The 23,437-nt window shown below is 36.6% G+C and overlaps 2 protein-coding genes across 5 annotated transcripts in view; one reads left to right on the plus strand and one right to left on the minus strand.

Annotated features, from left to right (window-relative positions):
- Nucleotides 1-23,437, plus strand: part of LOC137253063 (protein transport protein Sec24C-like) — a 584,014-nt gene that overhangs the window by 374,114 nt on the left and 186,463 nt on the right. The window lies entirely within an intron of this gene.
- Nucleotides 15,733-17,344, minus strand: LOC137252264 (uncharacterized). The gene is made up of 3 exons (XM_067787728.1): nucleotides 17,129-17,344; nucleotides 16,946-17,061; nucleotides 15,733-16,589 (listed from the first exon to the last, which is right to left on the minus strand). The coding sequence occupies exon 3, from the start codon at nucleotides 16,587-16,589 to the stop codon at nucleotides 15,825-15,827; it is 765 nt and encodes a 254-aa protein (XP_067643829.1). The 5' UTR covers nucleotides 16,946-17,061; nucleotides 17,129-17,344; the 3' UTR covers nucleotides 15,733-15,824.

The raw sequence follows: 23,437 nt of genomic DNA on the forward strand, positions 1-23,437 counted from the left end.
GAACTCAGAAAAACTAGAGTTGAATGGCATGATTGTAGATTGTCAACTAGTCTAATCAATTGTATGGGGGTTTTAACGATCGAGAAGAGCAAAAACGTAAAACTGAGAAATAAGTGGTACCACCAAGAATTGACCGAAATAAACAAGCTAAAATACCACTTACGGTCCTAAGCTTTGTCAACGGGTGATTTCACAGAGTACAACAATGTTGCGAAGTATTATAAAAAGCTAAGTATATGGAGAATAGGATTGACTTAAACAGTTCGTATAGCAAATCAATGTGGAGGCACTTTAAACAAGCAGTTAACTTAACTGAAGTGAAAGTCAATACACAGACGGTAATTGTAAAGGATATTACTTATCAAACCCCAGAGGATATTCGGTATACTATATGGGACATTTCTATGCCGAAATTGTAAATAAATCCCTGACGAATCATGGAAAATATCAACAATAGTACCTATTCGGAAGGTAAAAAATTCAGTTCTAGCGGAAGATCTAAGACCGATTAACACATTGCCAAATTTAGAAAAAATTTAGAGTTAGCCGTAAAAAATCAATTTGTTAGCTACCTTGAAAATAATAAAATACTTATGAAGGAACAATCTGGTTTCAGAGGAAGGCACTCCTGTGAAACTGTGTTGAATTATGTCATATCGAACTGGAGAGAAGAACTAAGTTTAAAGAAAAGTACAATCGCTGTGTTCATTGATTTAAAAAGAGCTTTTGAAACAATTGATAGAAATATAATGCTCGCTAAGCTACGTCAAATCGGGATAAGGGACATTGAGCTGAAATGGTTTAAGAGTTTTTTAACAAACCGGAAACAAAGAACGGCTATAGAATCGGTAGTCTCGGAGGAGGCCGTTGTAGAAATAGGACGGTATCGGCCCCAGTCCTATTTAACATTTATATTAATGATATATCCTTAGCATTGAAATACAGCGGATGATGCCCTACCAGATATAAGTGAATCAGACTTAACGGTAGCTAAGAGTAAAATGCAAGAAGATCTAAATTCACTTTGTAGTAATAAGCTAAAATTAAATCGTTAGCTTAATGTGAAAATGTGCTAAGTCACTTTTTACGAATTTTACAGGAGACGAAAAAAATTAATAATTTTTGAAATAACCTTTTTTTTAACTGTGAATGAGGATACCTTAGTTGCAATACTTTTGAGTGTAGAAGCTTTGAAAAAGATAAATAAACGTCATATATGCTAACCCAGCAGCTCTTTTATGACACAATTTCCGCACTCCAAACAAATGTTTTCTCCTGATTGAGCACTTTTTACTCAATATGTTTCTCTATCACTCCTCCCCTTTAATCATTGTAATAAAACACTAAAACTATATATTTCACAAGAAATACTATTTATTTGTCAAACTATTTCTAACGGTTCTGATCTGGACTCTTTTGCCGGATGGTGCGCAGACAATAATTTATTTTTAAATTCAAACAAATGCTGTGTTGTGTCTTATTCCATAAAGTCAACTGCCACTTACTTTATCTACAAACTAAATGCTAAATCTCTTAATCGTTGTCAAGAGAGTAAAGACTTGGGTGTAATTTTTGCCTCCAAGTTCTCTTTTTCTAGTCACATTGACTTCATTGTTTCAAAATGTGTTGCAATGGTTGGGTTCAGTAGATGTAACACCTGTGACTTTAAGGACCCTATGACGTTGTAGGCACTTTATATATCCTTGGTCAGAAGTAGTCTTGAATATTGCTCAATAATATGGAATCCTTTCTATGAATCTACCTCATATAAAATTGAGAAAGTTCAAAAAATGTTTACAAAAATTGCGTTATCTATGCTTCACTGGCCAGACGGCCTCCCATCATATACCAGCAGGCACAAATTGCTTGGTCTTCAGGCTTTGCGTGACAGAAGAACTTTAATCTCACTCATGATTGCCTATAGTGTAATAAATTTTAGCACGAATTGCTCTGATTTATCTAATTTGTTCATTCCATATATCCCACTGCATGATCTTCAGCATAATAGATTATTTATCGAAATAACTCATAAAACGAATTATGTTATGAATGAACCTATAACTAGGACTATACATTTAACAAATCGATTCAGTAGTGCTATTAATTATAATAACAGCTTATATAAGATTAAGCTTGAATTGTTTTCTATTTTTAACTAGTCTGTAAGAAAGCATGTAGTTATCGACATGTAAGAATTGAAGTAGATTATGGTCAGCGCAAAGCATTTATCAAACACCAAAGGCATGTCTCAATTGGGTGAATCCAATTTCAAGGGGTTGTGTTCGCAACCCGCGCAATATATAGCTTCTCCAACCCAATTGTCATCCTCAACTAACCGTGGCGAACCCTGTTTCATTGACAGCCGAGGCTTTGGCGACCCCAAGTCCTCATGGAACTAGGGGAAGGGAAGGGCGGGATGGCCTAGAAGGTTTAATGTGGTCATATAAATCGTTCCCGTGATAGTGCTTTGTTACCGGAACGTACCGGATCTATATCCGGCAAAGGACCATCAACATCGGTAACACTCCCCAAAGCCTTCGGGGAGTGTCTTTATCGTTAATACAACAACAACAACAACGACAACAAAGCATGAACTTTTAGACTGAATGAATTAAATAAATAAATAAAATGCGCGCACAAAGAAATGACTAGTAATTCAGATAGATATGCTCGCCCCACCTAATAGGGGCGACCGATCACAAATTGTCATCAATATCCTCTAACGGGAGTCCAAGGAAACTTGCCGTTTCAACAGGGGTGGACCATAAGGAAAGGGGTGTTAGAGGCGTTGGTTCCACATTACAATTAAAGAGATGGTTGGTGTCATGTGGGGACACATTGCAAGCGGGGTATACATTTTTTATGTCGGGGTTGATTCTGGATAGGTAAGAGTTTAACCTGTTAAAGTATTCAGAACGAAGTTGAGCAAGAGTGACACGCGTTTCCCTGGGGAGCATGCGTTCCTCTTCCGCGAGTTTTGGATACTTTTCTTTAAGTACTGGATTCACCGGGCAATTCCCGGCATAAAGGTCCGACGCCTGTTTATGGAATTCACCAAGGACCTGCTTGTGTTTTTTCACTTCATACGGCTGAGTTCTCAGGTGCCGTATTTCCTCAAAATGCTTACGGAGATGACTCCTTAAGCCCCTAGGCGGTGCTGGTTCATCAATCAGATGTCTGTTGGGATGCCCTCAGTTTTTGCTTAGTAGTCCCTACATATACCTTGTTGCATATGTTGGACCCGTCACCAGTGCATGGAATTTGATAAATTAAGTCGGATTTCTCCATCTTAGGAATCCTGTCTTTCACGTTGCTGTATACCTGTCTGAGAGTGTTATTATATGAAAACGCTATTCTGTATTCTTCCTGATCATATTAGTTTGAACTCTTGATTCTCTCTGCTATTCCAGGGACATATGTTACTGATTTGTATATTTTGGCATTTGTGTCACTTGAACTGGCGTTGTGGGTTCTTTTGTGAAAATTTCGTACCAGTTTATTTATCAGTTTGTGGGGAAATTCATTTTGTGCTAACATTTGTGCTTAATTATAGATATGTTCTTCTTGTGAAACACTTTATCGCTTATCGTAAGAATCCTTCTAATGAAATTCTTCGCGGTATTCAAGATGGTTTTGCGTTCATGTTTTGAGTTGTAATTGATAAGCCTTCCGGATACAGTTGGTTTCTTGTACCAGTCGATTAGTAACTTATTATTATATTATAAAGATATTACATCGAAAGACACTAAGCTTTCGTCATCGTAAATATATGTACCCTTTATCTTCTCTTTGAACTCTGACGCATCTTCGACGTTGTAATTGGAAGACTTAGTTAAGTGTTTCAGAATCTTGACGACATATTTAATTAATTTGTATGATGAGGAGTCAGTGGACGAACAAATAGGCCGAAGCGGTATGCCGTCTTTGTGTATTTTCGGCAGGCCATATATTCTGGGTGGGTTAGCGTTCTTACAAGTGAGGAAATTCTTTTCTTTCAAATCAATGCAGCCTAACTTGAACATCTTTTCAACTATGTCGTTATTCTTCTCTTGCAATTTGTTCGTCGGGTCTCATTTCAGAACTCTGTATGTGGAAATATTGTTCACTATTATTTGCATCTTTTTATCGTATTCCGCTTTGTCCATTGTTACCGTGACGTTGCCTTTGTCCGCGCTTAGTACAAGCAATTGGTTGTTGCTTTTAAGAAAATTTTTGTTTTCTGTAAGGTCTCATATGTGAACCTGTTCCTCAGTGAAATTGTCTTTTTGTTTAGGTGATCCTGTATGAGTGTAGTCAAGTTGTTTCTCCCCATTTCCTGTTTTTCTTTATCTTGTAAAGTTTGCAGAACATTCTCCCCGTCTGCAGTGATCTTGAAAAGGGGGAAATTCCTGTTATATGATGGGAGGGCATATTTTGGACCTTGTGAAAGAAGCCACTTTATATCTTCCGAAATGTTTAATTCTGTTGTGTTAAAAAACCACCCTAATATTTAATTTCTTTCTGTCTCAGATTTTCGTACTTTTTTGTATGTGTCTTCCTAATGTTAATCGTTTTCTTGTTCAACAAATAATCTTCGCTCTCAAAAAATGCGGTTGAGTAGAGTGACTCAAGTATTTGTTTGATCTGGGTTCTCAGTATATTTGTCTCTCGCTGTTTTGTCTTAAAAGTTCGTGTTTGATGCATACAATTATGTTAAGTAGCTTCGTCTGGACTTTATCGATATATGTGGATACCATATACGTGAACTTACGTGGAATTCTTCTGTTGTAGATGTTGTTGTTTATGGCGTACATGATGTTTTTGTTGCGTTGTTGATGAAGTTCGGTGTCAACCCACTTTTTCTGCATCTTTCCAAAAATTTTGCCGATTCTTCTAACTTAATAATTCATTGTGCTGCATGTTGGTAGTGTTTAATGCATCTGTTGGTTTTCGTATCATATTTATGTTTGATAGTTTGGTACACTTTGAGTGTATTGTTGTTCTTTTGGTGTGCTCTCCGTTTTGACATTTCCATGTTTTGTTGGCCTTATTTGATATGATTAAATATATTGGTTTGATGAGCTTGAGGCCGTAAAGTAATTAAAACACGTTTATTTTCCTTTTTCAAAAATTTAATTGGTCGATATTTCGACTTTAACCTGAAGTCATCATCAGGACTAACATAAACGAGAAAACAAAAACCAAAGATATAAGAATTTTTACAATTTAAAATATGTACAAATATATATGTACAAATATATATATATATGCGGACAAACAGAACTTACACGCAATGATGAGCTTGATCGACTGATCAGGTGGTTGAAAGGTTTGTTCAAAAGGAATCAAATAAAAATATAAACAAATTTGAATACCGTAAGATAAACAATTTTAAGGTACCGTATATGTATACAAAATCCTAATACCAACAATACCAATATAGAAAGAGCATAGAATAATAAGACAAAAGGCATATGTATCGTCTTCATTCTTGTTGTTGTAATCCAGGTTATTGATAGTGGGATGTTTGTTGGAATGTATATATTACGATGAGCCATGCGCAGCCTGCATTGTGTGCTTTTGTTGTTTCAGCACCAAGTTTCGGTAAACCCTTGCACATTGCTCAGTGTCTGATTTAAAATTCATTCTCCTGCTATTAGGGGTGTTCAAAATATGAAGCATTTCCAAAGTATATCTTTTGTTATAGTGTTTCTCGGTATCCAAAATTCTAACGTTTTCAAAATCGGGGTGATGCCCAGTATTATTGCAGACAAGGCTGTCTTATTTTCCGACAAATTGTTCCTTAACTTTATATTCGACTTGTGTCCGGAAATCCTCGTCTTCAGTTTTTGCTTAGTAGTCCCTATATACCTACCATTTTTGCATATGTTGGACCCGTCACCAGTGCATGGAATTTGATAAATTAAGTCGGATTTCTCCATCTTAGGAATCCTGTCTTTCACGTTGCTGTATATCTGTCTGAGAGTGTTATTATTATATGAAAACGCTATTCTGTGTTTTTCCTGATCATATAAGTTTGAACTCTTGATTCTCTCTGCTATTCCAGTGGCATATGTTACTGATTTGTATATTTTGGCATTTGTGTCACTTGAACTGGCGTTGTGGGTTCTTTTATGAAAATTTCGTACCAGTTTATTTATCAGTTCGTGGGGAAATTCATTTTGTGCTAACATTTTCTTAATTATTGATATGTTCTTCTTGTGAAACACTTTATCGCTTATCGTAAGAATCCTTCTAATGAAATTCTTCGCGGTATTCCAGATGGTTTTGCGTTCATGTTTTGAGTTGTAATTGATAAGCCTTCCGGATGCAGTTGGTTTCTTGTACCAGTCGATTAGTAACTTATTATTCTTCCTTATTATCAAAGTATCAAGATAGGGTAAATGACCACCTTTTTCTACCTCTATCGTGAAGTGAATGGTCCGGTTGTACCCATTGAGCATATTAATCATGGTGTCAATCTCGTCTGTTCTGAAAACAGCAAATAAGTCGTCGACATATTTGGTCAAAAGACGTGGTTTGATAGTGGCGTCTCTTTCAAATTTGCTCAACAATTCCTCCATGACGATATCGGCTATGACTGGGGACGCTGGTGATCCCATGGGCATTCCTGTGCGTTGTTCATAGAACTTTTCATTATATTTAAAGTAACTATTATCTTTGATGCAGTATTTGACCATGGTCAAAAACAAGTCCTTGGGTATCGATGTGTGTTCTTTTATGTCATTCCACCTAGCAGCTATGATATCAATGGCAACATCTACCGGAATGCTGGGGAATAAAGTTATTACATCGAAAGACACTAAGCTTTCGTCATCGTAATTACATGTACCCTTTATCTTCTCTTTGAACTCTGACGCATCTTCGACGTTGTAATTGGAAGATTTAGTTATGTGTTTCAGAATCTTGACGAAATATTTACATAATTTGTATGATGGGGAGTCAGTGGACGAACAAATAGGCCGAAGCGGTATGCCGTCTTTGTGTATTTTCGGCAGGCCATATCTTCTGGGTGGGTTAGCGTTCTTACAAGTGAGGAAATTATTTTCTTTCAAATCAATGCAGCCTAACTTGAACATCTTTTCAACTATGTCGTTATTCTTCTCTTGCAATTTGTTCGTCGGGTGTCATTTCAGAACTCTGTATGTGGAAATATTGTTCACTATTATTTGCATCTTTTTATCGTATTCCGTTCTGTCCATTGTTACCGTGACGTTGCCTTTGTCCGCGCTTAGTACAAGCAATTGGTTATTGCTTTTAAGAAAACTTTTTGTTTTCTGTAAGGTCTCATATGTGAACCTGTCCCTCAGTGAAATTGTCTTTTTGTTTAGGTGATCCTGTATGAGTGTAGTCAAGTTGTTTCTCCCCATTTCCTGTTTTTCTTTATCTTGTAAAGTTTGCAGAATATTCTCCCCGTCTGCAATGATCTTGAAAAGGGGGAAATTCCTGTTATATGATGGGAGGGCATATTTTGGACTTTGTGAAAGAAGCCACTTTATATCTTCCGAAATGTTTAATTCTGTTGTGTTAAAAAACCACCCTAATATTTAATTTCTTTCTGTCTCAGATTTTCGTACTTTTTTGTATGTGTCTTCGTAATGTTAATCGTTTGCTTGTTCAACAAATAATCTTCGCTCTCAAAAAATGCGGTTGAGTAGCGTGAGTCAAGTATTTGTTTGATCTGAGTTCTCAGTATATTTGTCTCTCTTCTGTTTTGTCTTAAAAGTTCGTGTTTGATGCATACAATTATGTTAAGTAGCTTCGTCTGGACTTTATCGATATATGTGGATACCATATTCGTGAACTTACGTGGAATTCTTCTGTTGTAGATGTTGTTGTTTATGGCGTACATGATGTTTTTTGTAGCGTTGTTGATGAAGTTCGGTGTCAACCCACTTTTTCTGCATCTTTCCAAAAATTTTGCCGATTCTTCTAACTTAATAATTCATTGTGCTGCATGTTGGTAGTGTTTAATGCATCTGTTGGTTTTCGTATCATATTTATGTTTGATAGTTTGGTACACTTTGAGTGTATTGTTGTTCTTTTGGTGTGCTCTCCGTTTTGACATTTCTATATTTTGTTGGCCTTATTTGATATGATTAAATATATTGGTTTGATGAGCTTGAGGCCGTAAAGTAAATAAAACACGTTTATTTTCCTTTTTCAAAAATATTTAATTGGTCGATATTTCGACTTCAACCTGAAGTCAACATCAGGACTAACATAAACGAGAAAACAAAAACCAAAGATATAAGAATTTTTACAATTTAAAATATGTACAAATATATATATATATATGCGGACAAACAGAACTTACACGCAATGATGTGCTTGATCGACTGATCAGGTGGTTGAAAGGTTTGTTCAAAAGGAATCAAATAAAAATATAAACAAATTTGAATACCGTAAGTATAAACAATTTTAAGGTACCGTATATGTAAACAAAATCCTAATACCAACAGTACCTATATAGCAAGAGCATATTTTGAACACCCCTAATAGTAGGAGAATGAATTTTAAATCAGACACTGAGCAATGTGCATTTCCAAAATATATCTTTTGTTATAGTGTTTCTCGGTATCCAAAGTTCTAACGTTTTCAAAATCGGGGCGATGCCCAGTATTATTGCAGACAAGGCTGTCTTATTTTCCGACGAATTGTTCCTTAACTTTATATTCGACTTGTGTCCCGAAATCCTCGTCTTCAGTTTTTGCTTAGTAGTCCCTTCATACCTACCCTTTTTGCATATGTTGGATCCGTCACCAGTGCATGGAATTTGATAAATTAAGTCGGATTTCTCCATCTTAGGAATCCTGTCTTTCACGTTGCTGTATATCTTTCTGAGAGTGTTATTATATGAAAACGCTTTTCTGTGTTTTTCCTGATCATATAAGTTTGAACTCTTGATTCTCTCTGCTATTCCAGGGGCATATGTTACTGATTTGTATATTTTGGCATTTGTGCCACTTGAACTGGCGTTGTGGGTTCTTTTATGAAAATTTCGTACCAGTTTATTTATCAGTTCGTGGGGAAATTCATTTTGTGCTAACGTTTTCTTAATTATTGATATGTTCTTCTTGTGAAACACTTTATCGCTTATCGTAAGAATCCTTCTAATGAAATTCTTCGCGATATTCAAGATGGTTTTGCGTTCATGTTTTGAGTTGTAATTGATAAGCCTTCCGGATGCAGTTGGTTTCTTGTACCAGTCGATTAGTAACTTATTATTCTTCTTTATTACCAAAGTATCAAGATAGGGTAAATGACCATCTTTTTCTACCTCTATCGTGAACTGAATGGTCCGGTTGTACCCATTGAGCATATTAATCATGTTGTCAATCTCGTCTGTTCTGACAACAGCAAATAAGTCGTCGACATATTTGGTCAAAAGACGTGGTTTGATAGTGGCGTCTCTTTCAAATTTGCTCAACAATTCCTCCATGACGATATCGGCTATGACTGGGGACGCTAGTGATCCCATGGGCATTCCTGTGCGTTGTTCATAGAACTTTTCATTATATTTAAAGTAACTATTATTTTTGATGCAGTATTTGACCATGGTCGAAAACAAGTCCTTGGGTATCGATGTGTGTTCTTTTATGTCATTCCACCTAGCAGCGATGATATCAATGGCAACATCTACCGGAATGCTGGGAATAAAGATATTACATCGAAAGACACTAAGCTTTCGTCATCGTAAATATATGTACCCTTTATCTTCTCTTTGAACTCTGACGCATCTTCGACGTTGTAATTGGAAGATTTAGTTAAGTGTTTCAGAATCTTGACGACATATTTACATAATTTGTATGATGGGGAATCAGTGGACGAACAAATAGGCCGAAGCGGTATGCCGTCTTTGTGTATTTTCGGCAGGCCATATATTCTGTGTGGGTTAGCGTTCTTACAAGTGAGGAAATTCTTTTCTTTCAAATCAATGCAGCCTAACTTGAACATCTTTTCAACTATGTCGTTATTCTTCTCTTACAATTTGTTCGTCGGGTCCCGTTTCAGAACTCTGTATGTGGAAATATTGTTCACTATTATTTGCATCTTTTTATAGTATTCCGTTTTGTCCATTGTTACCGTGACGTTGCCTTTGTCCGCGCTTAGTACAAGCAATTGGTTGTTGCTTTTAAGAAAACTTTTTGTTTTCTGTAAGGTCTCATATGTGAACCTGTCCCTCAGTGAAATTGTCTTTTTGTTTAGGTGATCCTGTATGAGTGCAGTCAAGTTGTTTCTCCCCATTTCCTGTTTTTCTTTATCTTGTAAAGTTTGCAGAATATTCTCCCCGTCTGCAATGATCTTGAAAAGGGGGAAATTCCTGTTATATGATGGGAGGGCATATTTTGGACCTTATGAAAGAAACCACTTTATATCCTCCGGAATGTTTAATTCTGTTGTGTTAAAAAACCACTCTGGTACCACCCTAATATTTAATTTCTCCATTTATTTCTGTCTCAGATTTTCGTAATTTTTTGTATGTGTCTTCCTAATGTTAATCGTTTGCTTGTTCAACAAATAATCTTTGCTCTCAAAAAATTCGGTTGAGTAGCGTGAGTCAAGTATTTGTTTGATCTGAGTTCTCAGTATATTTGTCTCTCTTCTGTTTTGTCTTAAAAGTTCGTGTTTGATGGATACAATTATGTTAAGTAGCTTCGTCTGGACTTTATCGATATATGTGGATACCATATTCGTAAATTTACGTGGAATTCTTTTGTTGTAGATGTTGTTGTTTATGGCGTACATGATGTTTTTTGTTGCGTTGTTGATGAAGTTCGGTGGCAACCCACTTTTTCTGCATCTTTCCAAAAATTTTGCCGATTCTTCTAACTTAATAATTCGTTGTGCCGCATGTTGGTAGTGTTTAATGCATCTGTTGGTTTTCGTCATATTTATGTTTGATAGTTTGGTACACTTTGAGTGTATTGTTGTTCTTTTGGTGTGCTCTCCGTTTTGACATTTCTATATTTTGTTGGCCTTATTTGCGTACTTTTACATTAGTCAAGTCTTGCTTGCAAGCATTGTTTACTATATAGTTTGGCAGCTTAAGTAGAGGTTATGTTGCGAATAGAGTGGAAGGCAGTGGACTAGGCAGTCGAATGTCATATAATGAAGGAATGGTGGTCGGAGATTTTTCAAAGTTAAAAAAAAAAATGATAAAAGCTTTAATATAAATAAAACTATTGTTTTAATAACAACAAAAACGCCATATATATTCTGTATACATAAATTTGTAAGGATTATCTCACTTTAAAATTTGAATTAAATAATCTAAAGTTTTTTTTTTGAAACTGAGTCGATAACTGTGCGTGTGAATGTGCGAATTTTCACCGATCAGCTGTTAGTTGCGCTACTTGGTAAAATTTACAATGCTTGCAAGTCTGCCACGACATGGCAAAGGGGGTGAGGAGAGATGGGAAGAATACACGTGATTGCGTACCGTCAGCTCGTTTCAAGTTTTCTTGAATTGCTTTTGGCATTTTCGTTGCGTTTGACATTTCTTTTTATATATTTTTTACAATTTCGGCGGCAAAACGAATCAGCTTTGATAAATAATAATAAATTTGCAAAATTGTGGTAAATTTTACGTTCAAATTGTCATAAATTTCAATATTTTATCGTATATTGTGTTATTCAGGCAATGGCTTTTACGTGGACAAGGGAAAATATTGAAACATTTATATATTTGTACGAGGAGCATGATTGCCTTTATTCTGTGAGTTCTGCAGACTATTTAGATCGCCAAAAAAAAGCGCTAGCTCTACATGAAATTCTACAAAAAATGCAAGAAATTGATGGACGCATAACAATTAACGATCTGAAGAAAAAATGGAAGGGTTTACGAACGCAATATTTGCAAGAACGCAGGTCGGTGGAAAATTCACAAAAAAGTGGTGCAGGCCTTGATGATATTTATCGTCCGAGGCTTTGGTGCTTTGATCAGCTGAAGTTTTTACAAAGTTATGTTCAGTTGCGAAAAAGTGTTAATAATGTAAATGTGAGGGAATTTGTTTATGTATAACTGAACCCAATCGGAAATGAAACGCATCAGTAAAGCCTTAGGAGCGCTCCGAAGTAGCAATAAAGTGGTTCGTCTCCATGCAAAAAGCATGAATTTATCATTATCGTGCTATTACAAAGAAGCGCTTCCTTTAATGCGCCCGGTTGCATTGAAATTTCCGATTGCGAATCGAATAGGAGAGTACTACTATGTTTGTCTGTGTCATAATGTTTATTTCACCCCAAACATGCATCGGATGCCCCCAGTCCCAGGATTTCTGAAAAGGGTGCAAAAAAAACGAAGCTGAGTGCAGATATTGCAACCGATATCAAAAAGATGAAGGAAATGATAGCTGACAGAAAAGAAAAACAAATTTGAGTGGTTAGGGCGACAAGTGACTGAGCAGATGGAAGAAGTAGATGAGGAGTATTAGCCGCAAGCAGTGATGGAGGTGCAAGGTGTCATCAACAAATATTGGCAAGAGACAATAATGAAAAAAAATTCCTTAACAACAACGGATCCGGTTTATTTCGAAGAACTTGCCATGAATGCAACTTCATTGCCACCATCACCATCTCCAATCCCTTACCGAAATATTTTGGAGGAATCTATGGTAGGAATTTTCAGTGATGAAGAGTTTGAGAGTTTGTAAAGATAAACGAATTATCCGAGACTCGTTCAAGCATGGCCTTAAAAGTACAAATATATAATAATAATACGTTTTTAATAGTGGCGCATTATGTGGTATTTCGGAAAAACTTGTATTAACGTTAAACGTTAAAACGCAAGTTTTATCAAAATACCCTATAGTGCGGTGGTGGTTTCGCGTTAGTGATTTAAGTTTCCATATATTTATAAAAGTTTAACAATGAACTGAATTTTAAATTTGTTTTGTTCGTTTTTTTTTTTAATGACCCCCTGTGTTAATATGATCTAGTTTAACTCATATACGTTACCTTATATTCTGAACTGAGTTTTATTTATAAGCTTAAGTCATATTGCGGCATATTTAAAAAAAAATAAGCAATTGCTTTTTCTCAAAATTTGAAAAATGAATTGCTATTTTTTGTACATATGGTCCGTAATAGAACGACCTTCGATGGTCCACTTGCTCGATTGCAAGTTAAATTTGTAACTCCGAGTTAACTTTACATGAGGGATTGAATAATATAATTTTTGCAAATTAACTTTGAGTTAAAAATAATTTTCTGTTAAGCATGTGGGGCTGAAGAAAATTTATTTAAATATTTATTTTTGGAAAGTACGTATGTATGTAAATAAAAGAAATTGAATATTAAATTCCAGGTAATCTGAATATATTTATGGTCTTTAGTTTAGTTACGCTATCACGTTTCATAGTCGGGGAGCCAGCATGCAAAAAATGAAAGAGTTTTGTACAGGCTGATATTTTCAGAATCGGTTGCATATTAGTAAACGAAACTTAGTGTATAGTCAGAATTTTTCCACAGCGGGACACATAGCCGCGAGGGGTTCGCGATGTTTTTCGCGTCTCAAAACTGCTTTTCAAAAGCTAAAAATTTGTGCACGGGTGCTGACCGTCACAAAGAAAAGGAATAAAGTAATCGGACGGCAAAATATTGAGAAACGTGGCATTAGCGTTGCTTGATATATTTCATCATTGCACTCCATTTACTGCAGCTCGCACTGCGCCACCAACTACCTACTCGGCAGCAACTCATCACTAAGATCTCCGCAGTTGCAGTCCACATCTCCACACCCATCCTCTACCCCCTCCTCTTCCGACAATAGCACACAGTGAGGCTAGACCATCATCTGCTAGTTCCTCACACAATGTGCACGGTTTGTCAGCTCAGAGTTTATTCGCGCAAGGATTCGGTCCAATGCAGTTCTTGCCTTGGTCGATGCCATGCACGATGCTCTGGAACTTGCAACCGAAACAACCCTTCGAGTGTGTTCATTGCACCATGCTGTCAGGCAGCAGAACCGGCAATAACAACAAAGCAAGTTAACCTGGGAATACAAACCCCACGGCTGCAACAACACATGGGCCTAACAACATCTAAGCATACACACCGGTCTCTCACTCCAAGAGTGATCACGAATATCCCTTCGCAATTTAAAATAATGCAGTTTAACTGCAACGGCTTAACGAGAACGATCAGCGAGATAACTTAATATATGGATCAGCCGTAATCCAGGAAACTAAACTCAACGCAGGCTCTGTGCTTCAGACCTACGCTGGGTATAATATACATAGGAAAGACCAGCCTAGAGGGAATGGAGGTGGCCTCGCATTCATCCTACATAACTCTGTGCAATATACACTGTTTAACCCGAACATCGACCCCAGGGACAAAATCTTACAATGTCAAGGTATAACAGTCCGGTCAGGCGATGCAAAACTCGATATTATAAATGTATACATACCCCCAGTCACATGCTGCCTGAGTGGTCACATGCTGCCCGAGGGAATTAGCCACCTAACGCGAGTTTGCAATCTGTCTTTATCCTCATTTGTCATTACAGAGAAATGGAAACAGGCAAGAGTGATACCACTCCGTTAGAAGAATCCGATGACAATCCACCGGATGGACGTGCCAGTTAAGCAGGGCGAAGTACTGCTAACACAACAACAACCAATCTTTCAAAATCCATCGGTCTTAAAGATGCTGAAACACCTCGGCCCAGAGGGACATAGTTACTTAGCGGCTCACTTTAACCTCTCGCTTACCACTTACCACTGACAGCACGGATTTTGTACCATCAATAAACTTTCCTATATGTCAGTATCCTACATACCAAATCAACGCCGACCCTTTTCACGACGTGGAACGCGCAGCTGAGGCAAGTATTATTAATCGTCTGAGTCCCACCTCCACCAAGAGGCAAACATGTTCAATGTTAAAGAGCAATGTCAACCAGACATGTAAGAAAAATAATATAATTTTTGTTAAGTTTTTATTATAATTTTTTTACAGTTTTCGCAAATGTTCTGGTTGAAACGACAGCAACAACAACAAAAACAAATAAATCATGAAATTATAATCAGTGTTGGGCAAATTACAATTGTAGAAACAAATAATCAATCTTTAATTGCTACCTTCACAATTAACAATTGATTAATTGTAATTGCGAAAAGTTACAATTAACAATTGAATCATTGTGATTGTGTAGGTAGCAATTAACAATTGATTAATTGTTAATCGTTCTGTGAATTTTGCAGTTAACAATTAATAGCTTGAAATATGTATTGTCCTCAAGTGATACAATGGTTTATATGACACATTATTTTTGAGCTCATTGGGACGATATTGCGTAGAGTAGAGTATCTGTAGTTTGATGAAAAGTGACATACACGCATATTGGTCAAAAGCAAAGAACCGTCCTGTGCTAAATTCCACCTAAATTGGTTTTATTGACAAATAATACAGCATTTGCTTATATATCAGACAATTACCTGAGGCGTTCAACACTCAACTGCACGCAATTAAACACTTATTTGAAATAACTTTTAATTCAATTCACTTAATTGCAATTAATTTTTCAATCAGTTGATCAATTGATTAAAAAATTCATTGATTGATGCCTAACACTGATTATAATTCTTTTTTAATTTTAGGTAGATTAAAGTACGGACTTGAAACACGTCAACTGGACCACTACTGGAGATAATTTTTTAACAGTATCTACTCACGAAAAAAAAATAGAATTTATTTATGTGATCACGTGGAAAATGGGGGTGGGGGGGGGGGGGTGGGGTGGGGGAGGGGGTCCAGTTGACGTGATTTAAGTCTACAGGTAATTGTAGCATCTGATGCAGTAACAGAAAAGTTTTAGTTTATAAATTATACTTTCTATTCATCCAATCAATTCTCCCTTCTTCGTTGAAGTATTCTGTGAAATTTTTTCTTATGGCTTCAGCTACGCCTTTACGTGGATTATTTGGGATATCTAAGGAAGCTGGTGGGGTATTGCTAATATCTGGAGTCTCCCTGAGGCTGGACACGTAAGTATTGTCGACTTGTAGCAAAAAGTTATGCAGTACGATACAAGCCGAAACTATCTTTTCCACGGTTTCAACTTTAAGGTTTATAATGGTTAGAAGGACCCGAAATCTATTACATATCATTCCAAAAACGTGCTCCACAACCGGTCTTGCTCGAGAAAGTCGTAAAGTAAATATTTGCCTCTTTATATTTTTTGTATGATATGGATATGGCTTCATGATGTGCTTTTGTAGCGGGAAAGCATCATCTCCTACAATAACATATGGAAGGTTTCGTCCTCTCCCAACTAAAGAGTCTTTTGGTAAATTTTCCTCTTTTTCCAAAATATCTTTTAGGCAACTACGATGAAACACACCAGCATCATTTGCACGTCCATTCGTGCCCACATCTATGAACACAAAACGATAATTGGCATCAACTAAGGCCAAGAGAATAATACTATTAGTTCCTTTATAATTATGGTAAAATGCACCGTCCTTCCGCGCCGACCGAAAGCTAACGTGCTTGCTGTCTAAAGCACCCAAACAATTAGGAAATTGCCACCTCATTGCGAAATCTTTTGCTATAGATTCCCATTCCGCAGCATTGCTCGGCATCTTTAAGTAAACAAAAATTATAAATTCTATTTACAGAAAATACCATAGCAATTCATATAAACTTTAAACTGTTTTAAGCTCGTAAATTTCTTTAACCTTTGTGACGTTTGTATAGTTTAGTCGATACATACCAAAGTCGCTTAAGTTCATAGAGATAAAACAAATAACTTAAATTTGCGATAACTATATCTTGAAGGACTTAGGCAGATTTAATATGTATGTGTATAAAGTAATTTAAAAAAATTTAAGTTATTTGTTTGCTGACTGTGGACTTAAGCGACTTGGATATGTATCGACTCAGTTATGATGCATTTATAAGTTTATACGAATAAATCGCTACCAGCCCATTTACGTACTCGTAGATGTACATCTTTCAATTTTTTAAATATTATTTCGCACACTTCGGGTATGAACTTACTAATCGAGGATGTTGACAGACGCGATTGGTAATTTAAGCTCACAAACGATTCACCTATAATAAACATTTAAGATATTTGATTACAAATAATGTAACACAATTACTGATGCACGAGATTTACCAGTGGCAAGAAATCGCAGAGTTATGGCCAACTTCTCCGCCGCAGAAATAGTTTCTCTAAATAATGTACTGCCACGCTCTAACTCAGGTTCTACGATATTCAGTAAATAGTTAAATTGGCTTTTGTCCAACCTTAAATAGTTTTTGAATCCTTCAGGATCTGAAAGGAGGAGTTCCTTAGTTAAAAAGGCGAAGGAACCTTTCTGCCACTTCTCAGATCGTCAGTCTTTCACCCACATGCGTTTTCGTTTTTTTATTGGCAGCGCAACAGCTTTTTCACATAAATCAACTAATCCTGTTCATGAAAAATATTTAGTACATGTGATTGTGTATATTCTGGATTTCAACCACTTACCAAAAATAATCTCGTCGTCGCTGTCTTCTTCGAGAGCTTGTTTGGTTAAATTCATAGGTCCTTAAAATAATTTCTTTGCCAGCATCCATTTTGTTTCTTTAGAAAGTATGTAAATGTCAAAATCGAAGAACAAAGCCATAAACTTGCTTTCAAGAAAAATTGACAAGTGTAAACACGAATAGAAAACACAAAAGAGAACGCCGGCAGAATTGAATTCAATAATTGCATAATGTAAAAGCACACTTTGATATGATTAAATATATTGGTTTGATGAGATTGAGGCCGTAAAGTAAATAAAACACGTTTATTTTCCTTTTTCAAAAATATTTAATTGGTCGAAATTTCGTTATATAATTAATTTAATTGAACTACAAATTCAAAATATCTATTAATCTAACTTATTACTAATACCTAACCCTTGACATCAATAAAAATAAATAATAAATACATATATGTATGTATACATCTATTTATATGTGTGTGAAAAAAAAATACAAAAAAAAAGGTTAAATAAAAAAAGGAATAAAATAAAAAAATTTAAACCCAAGTTATGTAATATTATTACTGTTGTGACGTTCGACCCGCGGTAAAATAAGAACCGAAAAGAAAATTTTATAAAAGTAGCGAAATCGAAAAATAGGAATTACCGCACCGCCTCTGTAGTTTCGTGAAACCTGAAAAATAAAATGTTCCCTATGGTAAGGTAGATGTGTTTATACATATATATATGCAAATGTATATATAGTGTATTGTCTCAGAAATGTGTACCTTAAATATTAGCACTCACCGATCTTACCAGCAACGAAGGCGCCTGCGTCGGATGGGGAGGGTAGCTGAAAATTCAAGAGCACATAAATATGTATCATATACCTAAGAGACTTTATGTTGGAAGTTTTCCAATCAACTATCGGCAATGGGAGAGAAGATATTTTGCTTTGACGTTATTCGGACATGCGGTCGCGGTCCGGATCAAAGCAGAATACTCCTTCTTTGTTATTGTGCGAACAGAAAATATTTAATTAATTTAATTAAAAAGAAAGAACAAAAAAGTGGCTGAACAAAACGAGAATCGTGATTCCGTAGAAAAACACTGAAAAAGAAAAGGTAATTTAGAAGGAAAGAATGTTAACCAGATAAAAATAAAAACAAAAAAATAAAAATAAACTTTAGAAAACTATTAAAAATGGAAGCAAGTAAACTAAAGATTATTAGTAAAGAGTGAGACAAATAAAGAAAAGACTAATGATCGGCAAATGAAAAAAAAGACGGGGACAGTGATTCTTGGAAAAAAAACTAAATAAAAAAAATGAACAAATTAATATGAACAAAAAAACAGGTGGGGCCAAGTAAGGGTCTAATGACATTCATATATGTATTTATCTCTAGACACATATGTGTACATTGTATACATATTGTAACGAATTTACTTGCAAATCCTCTGTATTTGCAATCCTCTGCTAAGTTCGAATCACTAAACTGTTGAATAAATAACCTCCAATATTGAACAATGGAAAAATTGCCTTTATTAAAGTCCTTCACAATAACACTTATACTTTGCTACTCGCTGGCTTAATAACCAAACTGATCGATAACTCAAATGAAACTCTACTATTGGCCGCCAGATCGCGTGCTTAATCAAACTGATTGATAGCTCAACTCAAACTGAATTACTTTTTACTCGCTTGTGCCGCTTTTATAGTTTACGCTGCATACATCTAGGCTCTTCGATTTCCAGAACTTACTAGTTAATTTCGGCTACAAAATCGCCAGCCACAACTACGTGCACAAATTATTGCTCTCTCTTGTGACAACTCAGATAAGATATATGCATGTGTTTGTGCATTGACTCTCCGCTGCTCGTATACGTACATGGTACATATATGTAGACGCAGTTATTGTTTCGTTTATGTAGATACATAATGATTGAATTATTGATGTGCATTCACGTCACTGCTTAGCATCGGCTTAGAGACGATAGCATCGCTCAGTGCTGCTAACATTCGTTACACCTGCCCTCCACCTAAGTCTGATCGTCCCGATCAGACAAATCTCTCGATCTAAACCCTGCTAGCATCACCAATGTACCACTCTTCTATTTCGTGATTTCTCAATTGCTTGTATGCGGCAGATGACATCACTGATCGTCTTCACAACTCTGTACGGGCCTTCCCAACTGCACCGATATTTGGATGGAACACCTTTCCGCCGGTGAGGGTTGTATAGCAGTACTAAATCTCCCTCCCGGAAACGTTCCGAATTATTTTCCTTGTCGTACCTGTGTTCCATCTTACTACTCATTATTCTGGATCGTTCCCTCGCACTCTGTTGCTCGGACCAATGAAGAACTACTTTCGCAGAGCTTGCGCTGGACGGACTTGCTTTGCATAATCAATATCGTTCCGACGCTTCACAACAGTAGTGTGCCTTGGCTTGAAACCACCCTTGCATTCTTTCTTCGTTTTAGTACGCCAGTGTTTCGCTCACAGGTATCTTCGGCTTTGATTTGTTTGGCCCATTTGTTCCATCAACCTTTACCTTTGAATTTCGTGGCCTTCGTCGAGTCTTCTCCACCAGTACCCGATTACTGCTGAACCCTTTTTCCAAACTAAAGTTAAGTGGTACATCTTGGTTCTCATAACGCATCACCCTTCTCTGCATATCGATCTTGATGTCATGGTCAACCAAGAAATCCACTCCCAATATACTTCATCAACAATCTCCGCCACAACAAATTTGTGTAGAACCATGACCTTCCAATCAATACTTCACATATCACTTCGCCTTGGACTTGATTATACTCGCCTGTGACCGTACGCAACCTTGCTCCAGGTAATGACTTTACTCTCCTGTAGACCAAATCAGATCGAATCAAGGAATGAGATGCCCCCGTATCTACAGTCAGTACACGCTCTTTACCATCCACATTCCCTCTGATGGTAAGACTGCTTGATTTCCTTCCAATCTGCGACACAGATATCACAGGACATTCAATAGCTGGATCTAGCTCTCTACCTCTTACTCGCTCTTGCTCATCTCCTCCAGCTTTGCGTTTACGCCCACTCACATTGTTGGAACTATTAAGGCCAAGATCGCAATGACGTGCAATGTGACCGGACTTCCCGCATTTGAAGCATTTGATAACTTTTTCACTCCGCTTTTGCGATCCTTTCAGCGCCTCCAATATTGCGTCTACCCACTCTGGCCTTTCTACTTCCACACGGCGTGCTTTGAAAACTGGCTTACTCAATAGTGAGGCCGTTTCCTGAGTCAATGCATGTGATACCGTTTCAGCAAATGTCAGTTTTGGGTTTGCGTATGTAGCTCGCTTCGTTTCCACGTCTCGTATGCCATTTATAAAACTCTGGATTTTTACCCTCTCGGTGTATTCCACGGGTGCGTCCGCATTTGCGAGATGAGCCAACCTTTCAACATCCGAGGCAAACTCCTGCAAAGTCTCATTCGCTTTTTGGTAGCGGTTTTGCAACTCAATTTGGAATATCTGTTTTCTGTACTCGCTTCCATAACGTCGTTCTACAGCAGCCATCAATGCTTCATAATTGTTCCGCTCTCCTTCGGGAATCGTCTGTAGGATTTCCGCTGCTGGCCCCTTCAATGCCACGAACAGTGCAGCAACTTTATCTTCCGCATTCCAGTTGTTCACTGCTGCGGTCTTCTCAAACTGTAGCTTGAAGACCTGGAAAGGAACAGAACCGTCAAAAGATGGAGTTTTTACCTTCGTATTACTCGCTGAAGCAGCCGGCCGATTAAGTTGCAATGCCTGTATATGACCTCTCAACGCATCCACCTCTGCCTCGAATTTTTCTTCAAACTGCGTTATTTTCTCGTCCATACGCGCTTCGAGTTTTGATGATATACGCGCCTCTTGCTCTTTCAGTTGTGTTTCCATCTTTGATGTAATCTGTGTCGACATTTCTGAAATACGTGTCTCATGTGATTCCAGCTGGGATGCCATATATGTCTTCTGCTCTTCCAATTGTGATGTTATACGGGTTTCCTGCGATTCCAGTTGGGATATCATATACGTCTTCTGTTCCTCCATCTTCGATGTTATTCGTGTCTCTTGGGATTCCATCTGTGATGACATATACGTTTTCTGTTCTTCCAGTTGTAATGACATGTTGGTGGATATTTGTGATGATATTTCTGTTATACGTGCCTCTTGCGCTTCCATCTTGGATGTTACTGTCGATGTTTGAGCAGTTATTGCAGCCAATATCATGTTCAAGTCTGTGCTGGTAATTGTCTGCGATGTTTCGTTTTTCTCTTCAATTTTTGTTGTCTCCTCGCCATCAAGATGAAAGACATACTCTTCCACATCAATTCCTTCTAATTCCATTGCCTCTCGTAGCCGTGCCTGAAGTTCCAGTTTAACGCCGCTTGTATTCAATCCACGGCTCTCCAACTCCTTCTTTAGTTGCTGGATCTTCAATTCACTGAACTTTGCCATGTCCTTGTTGTCCTCTGGAATTTATTCAACAATTCCTCTTCTGACACCAATTGTAACGAATTTACTTGCAAATCCTCTTGTTTGCAATCCTCTGCTAAGTTCGAATCACTAAACTGTTGAATAAATAACTCCAATATTGAACAATGGAAAAATGACCTTTATTAAAGTACTTCACAATAACACTTATACTTTGCTACTCGCTGGCTTAATAACCAAACTGATTGATAAATCAAATGAAACTCTACTATTGGCCGCCAGATCGCGTGCTTAATCAAACTGATTGATAGCTCAACTCAAACTGAATTACTTTTTACTCGCTTGTGCCGCTTTTATAGTTTACGCTGCATACATCTAGGCTCTTCGATTTCCAGAACTTACTAGTTAATTTCGGCTACAAAATCGCCAGCCACAACTACGTGCACAAATTATTGCTCTCTCTTGTGACAACTCAGATAAGATATATGCATGTGTTTGTGCATTGACTCTCCGCTGCTCGTATATGTACATGGTACATATATGTAGACGCAGTTATTGTTTCGTTTATGTAGATACATAATGATTGAATTATTGATGTGCATTCACGTCACTGCTTAGCATCGGCTTAGAGACGATAGCATTGCTCAGTGCTGCTAACATTCGTTACAATATATATATTAGCCAAAAATTAGGAAACTAAAAGCTTAAGAGGTTTTACATTAGGGTGACACGAAAATTATTTGCCAAAAAAATTTTAAGATAAATCAACTCAAATAAAAATAAACAGATCAAGATCAATTTACATGCGGAAAACTAAATAGTCTATTAAAAAAACCAAATGCAGATATTATACCAACAAAAAAATACAAAAAAAAAACCCCAAAAAAAATGTTGATTAATTTTTGATCTCTGCTCGGCCGTGGCTCGAGACTTGCTCCTCCCCTCTTCGTTGTTCTCCTCTGTTGCGCTATGTCATCCAAAAATCCTCGGTGCCGGCCAGGAGCGTAGTGAGACACCTTTCTTGTCTCTGCGTGGGGTTCGGCACCGCACTTATGTTTCCTCTGCTCCTTATTGAATATTAGGCTGTCTTAGTGTAATTTGTAGTTTTGGCTTCCTATTCAGAGAAGAAAATAAGAAGTGACTTAAGGACAAGTACTCAGAAAAAAATTCGATGCATGCATGTGAACTTCTTATCCTTTTACTTAAATATTGCTCTGTGTTTGTTTATATTTCCCTATATTTTACTTTGATTTTATTTTCATTTTATTTTATTTTAATTTTAGTTTCATTTTATTTTAATTTTATTTTTATTTCAATTTTATTTTCATTTTATTTTAATTTTAATTTTTATTTTATTTTATTTTAAATGAATTTAATTTAATTTTATTTTAGAAAGTTATTTTTAAATATTATTTATTATGCACATTATTATTAGAAATTAGGTATTTTACTATTATTTTACAGTTTTATTTTATTTTATCATTTTATATTATTTTATGCATTTTTATTTT

The sequence above is a fragment of the Eurosta solidaginis genome, chromosome 5 (genome assembly GCF_040869045.1).
Source record: "Eurosta solidaginis isolate ZX-2024a chromosome 5, ASM4086904v1, whole genome shotgun sequence".
Lineage (NCBI taxonomy): Eukaryota > Metazoa > Arthropoda > Insecta > Diptera > Tephritidae > Eurosta > Eurosta solidaginis.

What these genes read in the sequence shown, in the direction of transcription:
- LOC137252264 (XM_067787728.1), bottom strand. Translation starts at nt 16,589, where the DNA reads ATGCCGAGCAATGCTGCGGAATGGGAATCTATAGCAAAAGATTTCGCA.